The following is a 19,112-nucleotide window of genomic DNA, read 5'->3' as shown; positions in this document are numbered from 1 at the left end:
AAGTTTGAAAAACATAATAAAGCTAATTTAATTTTAAAATATTTTTATTTGCCCTTTGTTTTAGCGAAAGAGTAAAGTGAGTACCTGTCTTATTTTAACAGATGATAGATTTCATTTTTTGAAGTGTATCTGGCATTTCATTATATAATTTCACTGATTTTTTTCAAACTTCCATTTTGGCAAATTATGAAATTTTAATCTAAAATTGATAAATTTCATCTTTAATGACCAAGTATTACACAATCTTACATAGTAAAATCAATGTCTATTTATAAGTCCAAAAAGTTCAGAAAAATTAAGAAAAAATAATATAATAAAAATAATAAATGTGGAACACTATTTAGATTTTGAAATAAAATTGAGGCCTTATCATTAGATCAAAACAAGTTCATTGAGTAATAATTTTACATATTCATAATGTTTATAACTCTTTAAATTTTTATTGTTGTATTTAAGACAGAGTCTCACTCTATGACCCAGGCTGGAGTGCAGTGGCATGATCACTGCTCACTGCATACTGTATCTCCCTGAGCTTAAGTAATCTTTCTGCCTCAGCCACTCGAGTAGCTAGGACTATAGTTGCATGCCACCAGGACTGGCTAACTTTTATGTTTTTGTAGAGATAAGAGTTTTGCCATGTTGCCCAGGATATCTTGAATTCCTAGGCTGAAGTGATTCACTCACTCCGGCCTCCTAAAGTGCTGGGATTACAGATGTGAGCCACCATTCCCAGCACTCTTTAAAGTTTTTGATACACTAATAAATGTTTTGAGTACTGTTTGATCTCTAATATTAGAAAAAAAAAACCTATATACTGTGGCATCTAGTTAAGTTACAAATATCTCATAATATTATGTCAAAAATAACTTTATATAAACAGCACTAAACCCACTTTACTCAATTAAATAGACAAAAATTAGTTATTTGATTAGGTATACTAATATTTTGTAAAAAGCAATTATCAGTTAAATAGCATTTATTATAAAAGGGAAAGCAGACAATTGCTATGAATAAGAGAATAAATATAATATAGTTAAATTATTAGCATATCCTGAACATACTGTAGTATTCTATCCAGAGAATACAAAATAGACTAATTTACTTTTATTTATATTATGTTTGTATAATTAATGGGGCTTCACAACTTTTTTCTTAAGTATGGGAAATGGTCACAAAATAGAAAATGAATATAGACTCCCTCCAGGAAACCTTGCCTTACATTAAATATTTGGCTATTTCCCAAGATGCTGGCTTTCTAGGCAGGACAGATAATTAAGTACATATTATATTGGGTCTTATTTAAGCAGGTTCTGCTTCTTCAGTCTGTTATGTATTCTCTGGATACACAAGTTGCATTCTCTTCGAACTCTACAGGATCACCAAATTCAGTGAACTCTTTGGGTTTAAAGAGAATAAAGAAAAATGTTTCCGGGGAGGCATTTTTTGTTTTAATTCCTTAGGAATCTCTTTGTTCTGTATACACTATTAAAGTAAAATAACCTTCAATGTGTGTCCTCAGTTGTAATGGAGTCATTCATTTAAAAACAAGAGGAGCTAAAGGATTAATATACTGGAAAAATAAAAAATACTCAATATAGTACTATTATATTAACTAATATATTATAAATACTCATATTCATCTGGCAATTTAGATACCTGTCCCATTGGCCATTTATCGCACAAAATAACATTTTGGAATTTAGATTTCTGGGAGAAAAATAACTTACTCTAAGTCCATTTTAGTAATATTCAACAATTGGGAAATACAGATCTATTTGATAAAAGTTATATCATTCAATAAGCTTCTATCACTGTCATGAAAAAAAGTTTAACCAAACACAGTTTGGAATTAATGAATTTACTCAACAACTAACTTTCCAACCATTAAATAAATGCATAAATAGTCTCTAATTTAACCTAAGTGAATAAATGTTTTTGGTTTAAATACTTCCAAAAATGAAAATAACTCATATAATGTATGATTTAACTTTCCAATCATTTTAAACATTAGATTTTTCTGAAAGCCTTTAACAATTTGAGAATCACTAGAAATTTTCCCCTTAAATACTCTCACTACGATGTTGAGAATGCTTAGCTCTAATCCTGAGTTGTTCCCCATGCAGACTGCTTTCTGGCCCCTTAAATTTTGACTGCTTTTTGAGAAGAGTACATTAATTTTCCAAGAAGCAGCCAAAAGTGTGGTGGCCAGAAGAGAAAAATGTGTATTGGGTAAGGCTTGGCCAAAAAGCCAAAGAGAAAAATTAGCATCACCACTGCTTTGTATATCAAAGTAATCTGGTCATTTTAGCTTTTTCTGGGTCACATTATACTATTGGTTTATAATGAGTTTGCTATCAAATAAAACTTAGATTACACCACTTTCACCCCAACTCTGGTCTACATATTGTCAGGATACAGTTCAGCTATCCTCTCCATGAACAGTTATTTTTTTGAGCTTAAATGTCAGATTTTACTTACTATTTTCTCTAAATACAGTTAGAAAAAAGGAAAAGCAAATGATTACACAATGCTTTGTATACACCAGGCAATTTCTTAGCACCTTACATACATTAACTTTCAAATGCAATATACTTATCTCTCTAACTTTAAATAATCTTGTCAGAGCACTCTCAACCAATTTCTGCAATTTTTCTGGTAAATTAAAAGAAGTAAAGATAATAACTGTCCTTGATTAAACACCATACTTTAAGCATTATGCTACATTTAAAATTTTTTCCATTATCTTACTTTTACCCAAGCTTTATGAGGTAGTGACATGGTTTGGCTGTGTCCCTACCCAAATCTCATCTTGAATTGTAGTTCCCATAATCCGCATGTGTCTTGGAAGAGACACAGTGAGAAGCAATTGAATCATGGGGCTAGGTTTTTCTGTGCTGTTCTCTTGTTATTGAATATATCTCATGAGATCTGATGGTTTTATAAAGGATGGTTATTTTATGAAGAGCACATGCTCTCTTGGACTGCTGCCATGTAAGATGTGCCTTTGCTCCTCCTTTACCTTCTGCCATTATTGTGAGGCCTCCCCAGCCATGCGGAACTGTGAAACCATTAAACCATTTTTCTTTATAAATTATCCAGTGTTGTTTTTTTATATATATATAGCAGAGACTCACAGTTTATAAAGAGCAAAAGCCTCTGAAGCAAAGAGAAAGATAAACTCCCAACGTCCCAGCCTTAGCATTGGAGGGTGGGGAGAGAGCTCTTTAAGGAGGAATTTCTAGAGATATTTAAAGACAGTAGGGGACAAAGGAAAAAAAGAATTCTACAAGAAATTCAGCTAAAACCAACATTAAATGCAAACCCCTAACTAGATAAACAGAAAAGCTCACACCAAAGGATTATTACCTCATTTACTATTACCCAATACATTACCACTTTAAACAAGAAATTATAGCAGTTCTGTTGCTTGCTTTGCAAAAGGCAAGAGAAAACGGAATCTGAAGAGATATAGCAAGCAACAGAACCAGAGTCAGATATGGCCAACATTTTGGAAGTTTCAGAATAAGAATTCATTATAACTGGTCAATAGGCTAAGGGTTCTAATGAAAAAAGTGGACAACATAAAGAAAACTCATGGGTAACATAACCAGAAAGATGGAAACTCTAGGGAAGAATCCAAAAGAAATGTTAGAAGTAAAAAGAACAGAAATGAAGAATGCCTTTGATGAGCTCATGATTAGATTAAACATGGCCAAGGAGATAATCTGTGAGCTCTAAGATATGTCCATAGAAATACTGCAAATTGAAATAAGAATTGAAATTAATGTCTAATAGATAGATTTAATTTTTATATAGTTGTTTAATTCTTCTGTGATTAATAGGTCATTGAAACTTGAGTCTGTTTATTGTTAAGATTTTTCTTACTTATCTTATGGGGGAAGTTCTGCATAGCCTCACCTATTTCCTATTTTCCAACTTTTATACTTGTGAGAAAAAAATTATATTTTTTTGGTATAAAAAGTTGATTTTCTTTTCTTACCTAATAAAGAGGTTATGTCAATTTGTAAGCCTGTAAAGTGTATCATGAAGTATAGCCTCATGTCAATTATTTTTTATATGTTCCCCTTTAATTTTTTCAGTATTTCTAGCTGTTACTGGATATTTCACTTTGAATTAAAGAGAGAGCTGTGATAGAGATTAGATATAACATATTTAATCTCTATCTCACAGTATAATATTAGCTGTGGGTTTTTACTAAATGCATTAAAGCAGAAAAAAAAAGAGAATGAGAGAGAGAGAAAAGAATGTCCAAGAACAGGGGAAACAATACACACAATAAAAATACTAGAAGGAGAAGAGAGAAAAACAGTAACAATGGCTGAGGATGTCCCAGAATTAATGACAGAAGCTATACCATAGACTTGGGAAATGGGAAACTCAGGAAACATGAAACAGAGTAAATATTAAAAAAAAAATCTATACCTTAGCATATCACATTCAAAGCAGAAATCCAAAGACAAAAAGAAAAGCCTGGAAGAAGCTAAGAGGGGGTTAAATACCTTATCTGTAGAAGAACAAAAATAGCAATTTTATTAAAGCTCTCTTCAAAAACCATGCAAGCAAAAAGAAAGGGGCTTGAAATATTAAGTGTTAAAATAATAAAACCATGAACATAGAATTCTGTATCCAGTCAAAAGTGGAGTGAACAAAATGACTTCTCAGACAAATAAAAACTAAAAACACTTCTTGTCCATAAAATTGCCTTGCAAAAATACAAATGTAAGAGAATTTATTCAGAAAGAAGAAAAATGATGTTCATCAGAAATGCCTATCTCTTTAAAAAAGATTAGCAGGGAAGAAATAAACAAAGGTAAAATAAAATATTTTATTACTCTTATTTTTAACTGATATTTTATTACTCTTATAATAACTTCAAAATAATAAGAGAAATAATATGCTGGGTTATTATAGCACATGGATAAATAAAATGAACGATGAGAATATTATAAGGGACAGAATAATTAAATTAGAAATGGTTATGAGATACCCATAATAGCTGTGAAGTAGTATAGTGTTATGTGAAAGCAGACTTAGATTACTTGCACATATATTGCAAGTCCCAGGGTTACCACTAAAATAACTATAAAAAGGAGGATAACTGACATGCTAAGAGAAAATGAAAACATGTAAAATGGTCAACTAAAACCAGAGAAGTCACTGAAAGAGGGGAAGACAAAAACAAATATAAAAAACCAATAACAACAGCAAACAATTACAACTATTATAAGTATTAATCCAACTGTATCAATAGTCACTTTAAATGTGAATACTAGGCTGGGCAGTGGCTCATTCCTGTAATCTGAGCAATTTGGGAACCTGAGGCAGGCGGATCATCTGAGGTTGGGAGTTTGAGACCAGCCTGACCAATGTGGAGAAACTCAGCCTCTACTAAAAATACAAATTTACTGGGCATGATGGTGCATGCCTGTAGTACCAGCTACTTGGGAGGCTGAGGAAGGAGAATCACTTGAATCCAGGAGGTGGAGGTTGCAGTAAGCTTAGATCACACCATTGCACTCCAGCCTATGCAACCAGCAAAACCGCATCTCAAAAAAAAAAAAAAAAAAAGCAAATATTAAATATGCCAATAAAAATAGCATAGATTTAAAAAAAAAACCAAAATGAAACAAAAGCAAAAAGCAAGTTCCACTAGATATTTCCTGCAAGAAACCTGCCTTAAATATGAGAACATAGAAAAATTAAAAGCAAAGGTATAGAGAAAGATATATTATCTTTATGCACATTAAAAAAACTAGGTTATTTATATTAAGATAAAGCAAATTTCATAGCAATGAAAATTATCTGGGATAAAAAGTCATTACACAATGATAAAGGTCTCAACTTTCCAAGAAGACATGACAAAACATAACGTGCAAGTGCCTAACAACATAGCAAAAAAAATATGTTACAAAAATTGATAGAACTACAAGAGAAAAATGCATAAAGCGCTATTATAGTGGGAAACTTCCAATATCCCTCTATTTGATATCAAAACCAGATAAAGATACTATAAAAAATAAGAACTATGGATCAACAACATTTATGAACACAGATGTAAAAATCCTCAAAAAAGTCAGCACATCAAGTACAACAATCTATAGAAAGAATTGTACAGTATGTCAAATTGAGATTTATGCCAGCTAATTGCAAGGCTGATTCAAGATTTGAAATCCTATCAATGTAATATTTCACATCAAAAGGCAAAAGAAGAAAATTCGTATCATCATATCAACACATGCAGAAAAAGGATTTGTCAAAATCCAACACCCGTTCATAATATATACTTTTAGCAAACTAGGAATAGAGGGGGACTTCCTCTACTTGATGAGCAACATCTAATAAATAATCTACAGTTTAGAACACACTTGAGGTTGAAGAACTATTTGTATTTCTCCTAAGATCAGAAAAGCCGATGAGGTCCATTCTTACCACCGGTATTAATACTATGCTGGAAACAGTAGCTAATGTAATGCATCAAAAAAAGAAAAGAAAAGAGGCAGATTAGGAAGAAAAAATATATACAATTGTCTTTGTTTACAGATTATATCATCCTCTACTTCTAAAGTGCAAAGAATTAGCAACAGAAAAATCTTCTAGACTAATAAGAAATTATAGTAAAGTTTCAGGATACAAGGTTAATATTCAAAAGTCAATTGCTTTTCTATATGCCAACAATAAACAAATCAAATTTGATATAAAAAAATTTTTCGAACTTTCTATCTTTTGTTTCCTTTTCTTTCTTTACCTCTATAAGTAGTTGCTGAATAGAGGAGAGGTAGCAGACATTTGTTGTTCCTTAAAGATTTTTCCAACATTTTACATTAATTATATATGAACTATATAACAAAAATGTAGTATTTATTTTCATAGGTGCCATTTTTCTGTGTAACAAAATGTACTTCTTTGCTTTGATTCCCACTTATCAAAAAGGGATGGTAAATTTCCTTGCCACTTCTCGGTATCAATTAATCAGATGAATTTTCTCATTTAATACTCTATATTACTGCTAAGACAGAAGTTCAACATCTCTCTACTTGACCTACATCCTCATATGCCTCCTAAATTGCCTAATTTCCCTCTACTTTTGGTTTTTAGGTTTCTTCCCTTTGCTTCAGCTCAAAAATGCTTTTAAGATATGTTTTAGTTTTAAAAATCTAATATAACTTTAATCTAATTGACAGTATATTTTAGGCTTTCTACTCTACCATGTGACCAGAAAAATAATCTATCATCCTTCATCAAAGTCTACAAATGCTTTTCAAGATGCTTCCCTGAGCTGAGTGTGGTGGTTCACTCCTATAATCTCCATACTTTGGAAGGCTGAAGCAGGAGGATCACTTGAGCCCAGAAGTTCGAGACCAGACTGAGCAACATGATGATAAAACCCTATCTCTACAAAAAGAAAAAAGGCAAAAATTAGCTGGTGGTGTGTGCCTATAATCCCAGATCCTCAGGGGGCTGAGGCAGGAGGATCCCTTGAGCCTGGGAGGCAGAGTTTCTAATGAGCCAGGATCACACCACTGCACTAGGGCGTGGGTGACAGAGTAAGGCCCTGTCTCAAAAAAAAAAAAAAAAAATAATAATAATGTTTTCCTCTCAGAAAGCACTATGTCACCACTAATTTCACTTATAGTAAAAAGGTCACTAGACAGGATACATAAATATTATAGTTATTGGGAAAATATCAACTGTATTCCATGTGAACTTATTGGTATAATATTTTCTTAACTCTGTTTTAGAAATGTAGATCATAGACATGATAAAACATATGTGAAGTAAAAAAATCTTGTGAGTGAATTTAAATGATGGTGGCTACAACCTTCATGGGCTTGACCTAAAGCTGCTTCATCTTTGATTTTTCTTATCTGCAGAAATAATTAAAGTAAGTAGTATAAGACAATAATCTAGGAGCATGTTGTGTGAGAAGATAGCATAAGAATATAAAATAAAATAAAAATGTGTTCCCAGGCCAGGCGTGGTAGCTCGTGCCTGTGATCTCAGCACTTTGGGAGCCTGAGGAGGACAGATAATTTGAGGTTAGGAGTTTGAGACCAGCCTGGCTAACATGGGGAAATCCTGTGTCTACTAAAAATACAAAAGGTGGCCAGGCATGGTGGTACATGCCTGTAATCCCAGCTACTAGGGAGGCTGAGGCAGGAGAATCGCTTGAATCTGGGAAGTGGAAGTTTCAGTGAGCTGAAATTGTGCCACTGTACTTCAACCTAGGTGATGAAGTGAGACTCTGTCTCCAAAAAAAGAAAAAAAGTGTTTCCAAAATAACCAAAATAAGTTCAAGTGACATGTTCCAGTTATATTGGTAGAAAACCAGTATATCGAGGCTTTAATTTTATCTTTATATACAAAAGGTTATTTACATGAAGAATAAGGTCGATAAAATTATTTTTATACATATAATCTGACAGAGATGATTCCTGATATTCTACCCTCTTGCCAAAGTACCTTTCCTCTTCTCCTGCCCATTGGTTTAACAAGTTCTTTCTCTTCCTATGGGTTTTAGTAGAAAAGTTATTTCTTTAAGGTGATCTCATCTCGTTTTCTAACGGGTTGGATCACCTGGTTTACGTTTCTCTTGTATCCTGTCCTTACTTTTTATAACAAGCATCATACTTACATGACTGTTCAACTTCTCATGACTGTAAATTCCATAAGGACAAACAGGATCCTCATGTGTTATTTGTTGCTACATCTCCAGGCCCTAGCATTGTTCTTTGCTCATACTGGGACTCAATAAGCAGTTGTTCAATTAAAAAATGAGTAAATGTGATGATCTATTATTAACAATTGTCACTCTAGGTTGTAAAACACCTTCTGTTATTGAAGATAAAACCACTTGCATAATTAAGAAAAAGATTAAAAGCAAAATGGTTAGACTGATATTAAACATTAATTGATAAATTCAACATTTTGTTTAAATAGCAGTTATTTACATATTTTATTATTTGATTATTTAAGAGATAATAAATATTTTTGTCAAAGAATGTAATATGTTAGAACATTCATCTTAAAGTCACTCATAATATTGGCACTTATTCAAGAAGTTGGAATAGTTTACAAAAGAGCCCAAGTGTTTCAAAGACTATCTATGTGGTATCTAATGAACAATTACTCTCCTCTCAATTGCAATTTTAAGTCTCTTACATTAACTTATATCTCTGTATATAAACATGTAGTCAATGTGCAGAAGATATTAAACTATGTGTCAAAACAAATAGTAAAGAAAAATGGGGGAAAGGGGAGATTAGTCATGAGTTCTTATACCTGTAAGTGATGTGCTTGTGCTGCCACTTCTGTCCTGTTAATGCATATCGCTTTCGACGAATATGAAATTTGGAGCTACCTCTTGTTTGGTCAGGTACACCGCATCGGGGCTTCTTCATCCAGCTGCAAAAAAGAAGCAGTATTTCCAGTTATTTACTAACAACACTAATCATTAAATTGAAAAGGTAATCAATTAAGAGGTTCATCCAAGGCAGTGATGATGAAAATGGCAAACTACAAAGTAAAGAGAACACTCAATTGTCTTGCACTTTGAATCTAAGTAGACAGCATAGTTTTTCCTTAATTGTCAAGAATCACTAGTTTACTATTAGGATCCTTTAGATAATTTTCTTCTAATTTATTTTGAGATAACTGTAGACAGAGGTTCTCTAAAGCTTCTAAAAATTTATTGTTAACAAGATATATAATCTTGGGCAAGTTTTTAATTCCAGGTGTTATTCATAAAATGCCACTACAGAGTAGTCTACCTTTAACATTCAAAAATTATCCTGATCTATTACCTGAATTTAAATCCCAGGATCAAAAGGGTATATGCTACTCTGTTCTAACTTACATAGCTGTCAACTATTCAAATAACATGTTCATTTCTCCACCTTTTCTTCTTTACATTTGATCATCATTTCATTTCCAAGTAGCAGCCACTTGCTTTGAATATTTGATAATAACAAAATTCAATGCTTAAATAATACTTTTCTGAATATGAGGTTTTGCACTAAGGTTTAACATATTTTATTACAAAAGGAAATTCTGCTTTTAATTTTTGAATCTTAATACATATACAGATAGAATAGTCTAACTGCTCTTCTAGAGAGCCTCATTGGACCACTGTCACATTTTCTATTTATTCTTGTATCTTACCTAAGTAGACAGATTTTCATGATTTGGGTTCTCTTTTTTTAGTGCCTTATAAAGTGACTTTACTATTTATTAGCCCATCTGTTTTAATAATTACAAAGGTAAGGCTGAATCTTCATAGTGCTACATGGTTCAGAAAGCAGAAATAAAAAAATCAATTTTTGGAGTATTTACTTTATAATTTCCATACTTTTTAAATGGAAAAGGAATGGTCATAGAAATGACTAAGTCATTTACATGTTAAGTAATATACACACGAAGTAATTTACATGTTATGCAACAAAATCCAATAATCTACTTTAACAAACATAACAATAACTTCCTGCAACAGTGAAAGAACAACTTTTACTTCTTAAGAAAGATGGCACTTTTCTAGTAAACATAAAAGATTCTGCTTTCTTATTATGACCCCAGCAATATAGACCAAGCAGTTACCAGATTTAACAAATTCCATCCTAGCTGAAATGCATTGTAGAGTTACTTCAGAAAATCATTCTTTCCCTTTATTAAAGTCCCCGAACTAAAAAGGACATCTTGTAAGTGCAAAATTCTAAGAGTCTACCCAGCCCTATGGAACTAAGTTCTCTGGAGGTGAGACCAGAGGCCTCTCATTTTTAATTAACATTTCCAGGTCATGCCGAAACATACTGAATTTGAGAGACGTTTCCCTACACTGTAGAACGCTTAGAAGGAATTTGGTATTCTAAGTATCTTGCACAACTCCTAGCATAGAATATCAAGTAAATATTAATTGACTAGGTGGATATGGTTACTTTTATCGTAGAGTTTAAGATGTAGATACTGATTTAACTAATAATTATTAGTGGCATGTCTATGATGATTTAAATTGCTTTTACATATAGGTATTAATTATAATCTCAAAAAATTATAATATTCCTAAGGTAGGTACTTATCTTCCCTTATCTTATCGAAAGTGCTGGGAGGACAAAGAACATGTAATTCTGAAATACGAGTATGTTTACTTAATGTGGGATATGGTTACATTCACATTTAGCTAAGAAAAACATTTAAGTAAGCCATCTGTGAAAAAAAAATTGAAATGGATAGCTTGATAAAATTTGAAACAATAGAATTAACTATTATTAGAATAAAATGTATTTTCAATGAGGGTATAGTCTCTCAAATTACTTTAATATGTATAAAATTGAAAAATGAAGGCAGTAATGTCATGCTTTTGTTTTGGCCAGTAGAAGTTTTCTTTGTGAAGTGTGTGCATCTTCCAAAGAACAGATATTTTAGGGAGGAATTAGGTTCCTATGATAAAAGACATCTCTGCTGAATCCCTTATATAAGTCTTGTGCTTTTGCCCACTTCATATAGTTGTTTGCTTGTATTCTAACTATTTGATCATTTACCTATCTCATCCTGATTTGTTCACCCTACAATATTTTTTAGCTTTTACAAAATGCTAAGATATGAAAGCAAAGTATGGATTAAAAGATGCAGAAAGAAAGAGCCTCTTCCTTACTGAGCTCATAACACACAAGTAAGACATGTACAATTTAAAAAGTACTATATAATGGGGTAAGTGCTCTCACACCTCCATCTAGATATCCTGTCATCATCTCTAATGTTATATGTAGTACAAAGAAAATCATGATATTCCTACTCCAAACTTGCACCAATTTATCTGATGCCTCATTTCAGCTGAAAGCCTTAACATATTCTAAAGCCCATACCAGATATTTAGGTACAATCTTTCGCTACTCTCTCCTCACATCCAGTCAATCACAGTCTAGTTTCTTCTACCCTCAAAATGTCTCTTTCACTCTAACACTTAGTTCATTTTCATGACTAAAAACGCATTTTCCCAAAGCAAACATGTGCTCTCTACATGTTCTGAGCATGAAATTCCTTTGTAGAAAGAATCTTATTCAGGTCTATTTAGAAAGGGTCTTTCCTGTTCTCTTCTTTTCAAAATCCACTAGAGTTTCTACAGAACCAAGCCTCTTCTGCCCTTGTATGCAATGACCTCTGTCTGGAATACATTTTACACCTTGTTTACCCTGAGAATCCTAATTATTATTAATATTCAACTCACACAGATATGGTTTACCACCCCAATACAGCACGTCTTATGTGTATCCTGATTTGTATGTGTCTGTCTCTATCAACCACTGATCTGTGAGTGAGGGTAGAGAGCCCAGCATGTGGTCAGTGCCTAGTGAAGTTGCCAATAAGGAACATGAAGCAAATGAACTAAGTCTATATGTCTTGTTGCATATACTGATCATTTCGACAACCGGACATATTTCCTGGACTTTGTAACTTTTTCCAACTCTGTGCCTTGAACAAATGATTATTGCAGAGATATTACATGAACACTTTATATAAAGCAAAATAATGAAGTAGGTGATTTACACATAAGAAATAAGCATAACATATACAATTTAATATCAACTAATGATTTAATAAAAGTAACTCTGAATGAAGATTGGTCAAGTTGAGAATACTCTGTGTTAACTTTGCCAATATTTGTATCCAAATAGGCTGGGACAGACATATTAGTGGGTGTTATCTTCTCAAAGTATATAAGATATCATAAATACAATCAAAGCACATCACACTATGAACATGACACAGAATCTGAGCTAAATTGATCTTCAGGCTTTTGTATATCACTTGAAACATTTTGTATAAGACTTGGAACATTTTAATAAGCAGGCAGGTTCTTTCTTATAGAACTTTTAAAGTTCCCAATAGATATTAAAAAATGGCCAGTGTTTAACAGGACTCATCAATGCATTAAATGTTATCTAATATAAAATGCAAAACTGGCATGTTAATGTTATTATTCAGTTACAGTCTAGGAGTCAGGTTCATTTCCAGTTGCCCAAATGGATAATATGAATTTATCAGGCACCAAAATGTTAGTAGCATTCAAATTTCAGTTTGATAAATCCCACATATACCTGTTAACACAAAAAACAGGAATATATAACTATAAATATCTACATATAAAGTTAACATATAAGTGTAGTATATATATATATTTGCTTATTACCAACTGGCAACTTGGCAAAATCTAGTTGCCACCTTTTTTTAAAAAAGATTTCAATAACATCCTATTTCAGGCAGTACTTTTTTGTGACAGTGTCACTGGTTAAACATAGTTACTTTTTCAGTGTGTCCACACAGAAATCATTTAACTGTGCATTTTCTTTTCCTTGACTGACTCATTTGTGACAAATTTTAAGTTGACATCCCAAAGCAGACAAAGACATGGGAAGGAGCACTGCAGCATGGGATAGGCAGTTAACGGTAAAAGGCATTTTGTAATTATCAAGGTGTAAATAACGGCATGGCTTGTTTTCATAAATATAATACTGATTTTTAACACTGATTTAATTTTCAAGAAACTAGAGAATTTTAAAATTAATTGTGAAGATCATTAATGTCTTCATTTAAGTTAAATCCATTTAAAAAGAAAAAAAAAATCTAGAATCAGAGCTCTTGAGAGGAGTATAAAAATTGAAAGCAGAGATCCTGGTGCCAAACTGCAGAGTTACCACGCTGGCTCCACTCACTGACTCACTAGCTCTACAATAATTGTCAGGTTACTGTTTTTTTTTATGCTTCAGTTTCCACATCTATAAAAAGGAGATGATAATATTACCTCTCTTACTGGGTTATTGTGAAGAATAAATTATTTAAATCATTTTAAACACTTAAAATAGTGTCTAGCAGACAGTAACTACTATTATTAACTTATAGTTCCAATTCTAATAACTATTATTATTTTACAAATATCAGGAAGTAGTTGTACCACTGGTAGTAGCGGTAGAAGCAGCAACAGCGGCAGCAGCATACAAATATCAGTGTGCTTCACCTCCCTTTGACCTGTATGTATGTTATTTAAAACAGGGATCTTTTTGGTACTTTGATAATAGAAATGTAAATAAGCAGCTTCACTGTCCCCTGTTTTATGTAAATAAAGTAGCCAGAAGCTTCTAAACAGTTTGCTGTACAAACACCACACATACACACACACACACACACACACACACACAACACACACACACACACGCTATCTGAAAGTGTCCATTAGCTTCAGTAAAACATATTTTTAAAAAAATATTTAATAAATTGGGCATTTATTTCAAACACATAAGACCACTGACAACATGACTCTAAGAGGTGTCCTTAGGTTATAGGCCATGTACTAGGTATCCCGTAGTGGGGCTGCAGGAAGGCAGTGCTTCAACAAAATACCAAGTAAACACCATCCCTTGCGGCTAGAGCTCTGTCACACAGTGGCTCTTTGTACATACTCCTACCTTTACCAAGAAAAATGAAAACGACTACCAAATATATATGTTGTATTTTATCAGTAAGTGTTCTATGAACAATATTCACCAGAATAATATGTTAAGTAAGTGTCCATTCTCCATACTTTTTCAAGTTTTAAATAAAGGTACAAGTATATTTGCTACTTATAGTAGTCCCTAAATATCCTTCCAGAAATTTTTAAATATGCTTATTCTAATTACTTTTTAAAAATTCTTAGATTTTGTTTGTATTCATAGAGTCAAGTCCAGTTGTCATGGGAAGATTTTGAAAAGTAAATTAACTTAGGGCTAAAAATGTTGCAGCTGACAGCTCACTCTAGTCCAGAGTTTCTTTTTTCTACAGACTCATTAACTGCTGCATAGACACACAGATTATTTACAAGATTGAAATAGCAAAGTTAAAGTACCTAAATACCTGAACAAGAACAAAAGTGTATTAAGCCACCATGATTTCAATGTGAACACAAGTTCAGTTAGTGTCAGCTCTTACCAATTCTTTCAACTTTTTACCTTTCAGAATAGGAATCTAAGGTCCCTGCTTACTAGCCATCAACCTTCCTTCTGCTGCCACCAAAATGAGGACTGACCCATCCTGTAATGTGATAGTGTTTTAATGCCATGAGTATTTTCAGAAATAAAAAGAAGAACATAAATGGCTCAAGAATATATATTTTATATCCAAATTGAAAAAGAAGATAGATAGTATTCTCTTGGCCATTTAGACTAAAGAATAATAATCATAAAACATATTGATAAGCCAAAAATGTTGAAGTTCTTGGTATATCTAAATAAGCATTTTATTTATCAAATTAAGAGTTCAAATATCACTATAGTTTCATTGAAATGACCTGAAAAACTTACTTATTCAATCTTAAATAAATTTTAATTAAGTTAAATTTCTGTAAAGTGAGATATCATCTTATGCCAGTTAAACAAGCTTTTATCGAAACAACAGGCAATAATGAATGTTGATGAGGGTCTAAAGAAAGGGGAATCCTTATACACTACTTATGGAAACACAAATTAGTATAACCACTATGGAGAACAGTATGGAGGTTCCTTAAAAAACTAAAAATACAACTACCATATGATCTAACTTTCCCACTGCTGGGCATATATCCAAAAGAAAGGGTATCAGTATATTGAAAAGATATCTACACACCTTTGCTTATTGCAGCACTATTTACAATTGCTAAGGCATGGAATCATCCTAAGTGTCTGTCAAAGGGTGAATGGATAAAGAAAACATGGTATATATAAACAATGGAATGTTATTCAACCATAAAAACTAAAATCCTTTAATTTGCAGCAACATAGATAGAACTGGAAAACATTATACTAAATGAAATAAGCCGGGCACAAAAAGACAAATATTGCATTGCATGTTCTCATAGATGTTGGAGCTAAAAAAAAAAAAAAAAGAATACAAAAAACTTGATGGAGACAGAGACTAGAATTATGTTACCAGAGTCTGGGAAGGATAGTAGGAAGGCAGGTATAGTAAAGAAGGGTAGCTAATGGAAACAAAATATAGTTAGGTAGAATGTATAAGATATAGTAGTAAATAGCACAATAGGGTGACGTCAGTTAAAAACAATTTATTGTATATTTAAAACTGAAAGAGTAGGATGGGAATGACCCTAACACAAATAAATGACAAATACTTGTGGTGATACCCAACTATGCTAATTTGATTATTATGTACTAAATGCCTGTACCAAACATAACATGTATCCTATAAATATATTACATAGCCATAATAATTAAAAAAAATTTAAAAAAGAAATATTTCCCCAAGGACACTTGAAAGCATGCCACTGTGTACCTATAAAAAAGATAAACTAATATGAAAAAATTACTACTAAAATTATAAAATATATCAGACTCATTTTCTTTATTACCGTGCTATTTTTTTGTTTCCTTGCTAAATAGATACAGTTTATATATAATATAGATTGCTCCATTCATTAAGAAATTTAAGGGAACTTGCTTACAAAAATTAATTATGCATCTATAAAAGAATCACTGATGAACTCATTCTGTGGGAGGGAATAAGTATTATGATCTCTAACACCTTTGTTAGTTAATATCAAAGCAATATAATATGCCATTTAAGATCATACCTGAATTTATTGCTTGAAAATGGTTAATTTCTTCAGTTGATTATAGGGATTACTGCAATTGTCATCATTACTTTTTATTACCCAATAATTACAAATTCAATGCATCGCATGTCTATCTGCCAAAGGAGGATATAATTATTTAATTTAAAAACAATTGATCTTGACAAGAGTCTAAAATTATATAAGAATTGAAAGCACTGAAAATGGTTGACATTATATTAACACTGAGGAATAATTTAGATCTATAACTACAGTTCATATTTTATGTAATAAGTATCAGATAAAAATTTATACCTTATAATTTGACTGCAATGTAACAGAGTGTGGTTTCAGCATGTATTGTTACCACAAATTCAAAATTATAAAAGCACAGATGATTGCTTTACTAGCATGATGATGGAGATTATGCTTCCAAAAATAGTACACGATTTCAGCTGAGTAACTTGAGCAATAACACCTTAAGAGTAAAGGTGCAACAGTAGAAAAGAAACAGGCAGGAAGCAAGTGGAGCCACAGGGTTTCTACTTCAAGTGACAATGAGAATGAAGTCTCCAAGCAGACAAGGGAGCAGAGGAGGCATGGCAGGCTAGCAAGGGAAAATGAGGAGGAGTTAACAAGGCTTTCATGGTTTCACCTAGAAATAACTACTAGGTGAAACACTGTTTGAAGAGAAAGATGCACTACCAATTCCTAAAAAGACACCAAGAAATCCAAACCTGAAATAGAACAAGGCTTTGTTCAAACAAAAACAAAAACAAAACAGCTCCAAACCCCAAAACAAAGAAGCAAAAAAAAAAAAAAAAAACACTTTGATTTTAAATTATAGGCTGCCTATATAGTTGATCTTCTCTATAATGCTATATCACAGAAATTCTGTTTTAACTCCCACACAGTAACATGATCATTTTTACTGGTCTGGAATCCGAGCCACTCTGTTCCCAAAAAAAGGCCAGTGTCCTTCTCTACACCTTTGCATTTTTTACATCCTCCTGCCAGAGAACAGTAAACTGTTTAGACCCCTTTCCACATGAAGGGCCCAAATAAATCCTATGCACATTACTGTTCCATTACCTCCTGACAAAAACCTTTCTCCAGCCACTTTTGGGAAAACAAAGCTTTCCATCCCAAGTCCTTCCAATGACCAACAGCTCACAAAACTGGCAGAAAGGTAGTAGATAAAACCTTTTCTAGGACTTTACTTTCTTAAATTTAATAACTAGTAATAAGTATCACAAACTTCCTTATTATTCTGGAACTAGTCAAGTTAGACATTCAAATGATGTAAACTAATTTGTTTCCCAAGTCCTCAATTTATTTGTATTTTTATGAATTGTGTCATATTTTCCAAGAACTGAATCAGAAGCTAACAGCTCTCCATTATGAACAAGAATGCTGTCCACAGCACTTTGCAAAATGCTGGGATGAGGAGTACAATTTAAATGGAATTTGGTATAATACGCAAAACACAGGACTTGCTGGAGGCTTTTGATTAACTTAAAACTATATTTATTTAAGACAAGGGGCATATTATGACTTAAAATGATATTATACTATTTAGAGAGAATTGCAGTGATTAGAGGGCAGCAGGTCCAAAATAACAAAACTCTATTCCCAATATTTACAAGTTTCTAATTGTGGCAGAATACATTCTTTTTCCTCTTGATTCTGTTTTCCAAGATGTAGATCAAAGTTAATATTTATGCATCTCTCAAAAGTGCTAGAGGAGGTAATAAATTTATATTTTCAAACTACTTTGAAGTTTAATCTCAAAGCCTTTATCATTTATAAAGGTTTCCCTGCCTTGATGAAATAAAAATATTATGACTAACATCATGCTGTAAACATTAGAAGGCAAAATTTAATTTCAAAATTATGTATTAAGCTAGTTTGATATGTCAGAATTAATTAAGTACATCTGAGTCCAGATAATCCAAGTATTTAAGGTTTCAAAAGAAAAACAGTATGTCTTTTCTCAAGATATATAGCACAGCAAGCTCCCCAGATCAAATATCAAAAGACAGGTTCTGTAACTACTCTGCAGTTCACTTCACCTTTGACATTTAGTGCCTTTATTTGAAAAAGCAGAGAGAAAAATGCATCATTGTCCTTCTTATTGTGGAGAGCTGATGTACCATGATCAAACTAAGTAAGAAAAAATAGGTAAATTTTGTGAGTATCAAGTTTCTTTATTTTTCTTTCTTTTTTTTATTATTCTTTAAGTTCTGGGGTACATGTGCAGATTGTGCAGGTTTGTTACATAGGTATACATGTGTCATGATGGTTTGCTGCATCCATTACCCTGTCATCTACATTAGGTATTTCTCCTAATGTTATCCCTCCGCAATCCCCCCATCCCCTGGTATCCCTCCTCTAGCCCCCACCCCCACCAGGCCGCAGTGTGTGATGTTCCCTTTCCTGTGTCCGTGTGTTCTTATTGTTCAACACCCACTTATGAGAGAGAACATGTGATGTGTATTTTTCTGTTCTTGTGCAGTTTGCTGAG

General features: G+C 32.5%; 1 protein-coding gene across 3 annotated transcripts in view; it reads right to left on the bottom strand.

Moving 5' to 3' along the window:
• Positions 1 to 19,112, bottom strand: part of MMP16 (matrix metallopeptidase 16) — a 279,034-nt gene that overhangs the window by 117,733 nt on the left and 142,189 nt on the right. For all 3 annotated transcript variants that reach the window (XM_002759052.6, XM_054246553.2, XM_035276883.3), the window contains one exon: positions 9,301 to 9,423. In XM_002759052.6, the coding sequence (XP_002759098.1) occupies positions 9,301 to 9,423 (123 nt within the window). The remainder of the gene's footprint in view (positions 1 to 9,300; positions 9,424 to 19,112) is intronic.

The sequence above is a fragment of the Callithrix jacchus genome, chromosome 16, assembly GCF_049354715.1.
Source record: "Callithrix jacchus isolate 240 chromosome 16, calJac240_pri, whole genome shotgun sequence".
Lineage (NCBI taxonomy): Eukaryota > Metazoa > Chordata > Mammalia > Primates > Cebidae > Callithrix > Callithrix jacchus.
This window is presented reverse-complemented; position numbering and strand designations above follow the sequence as displayed.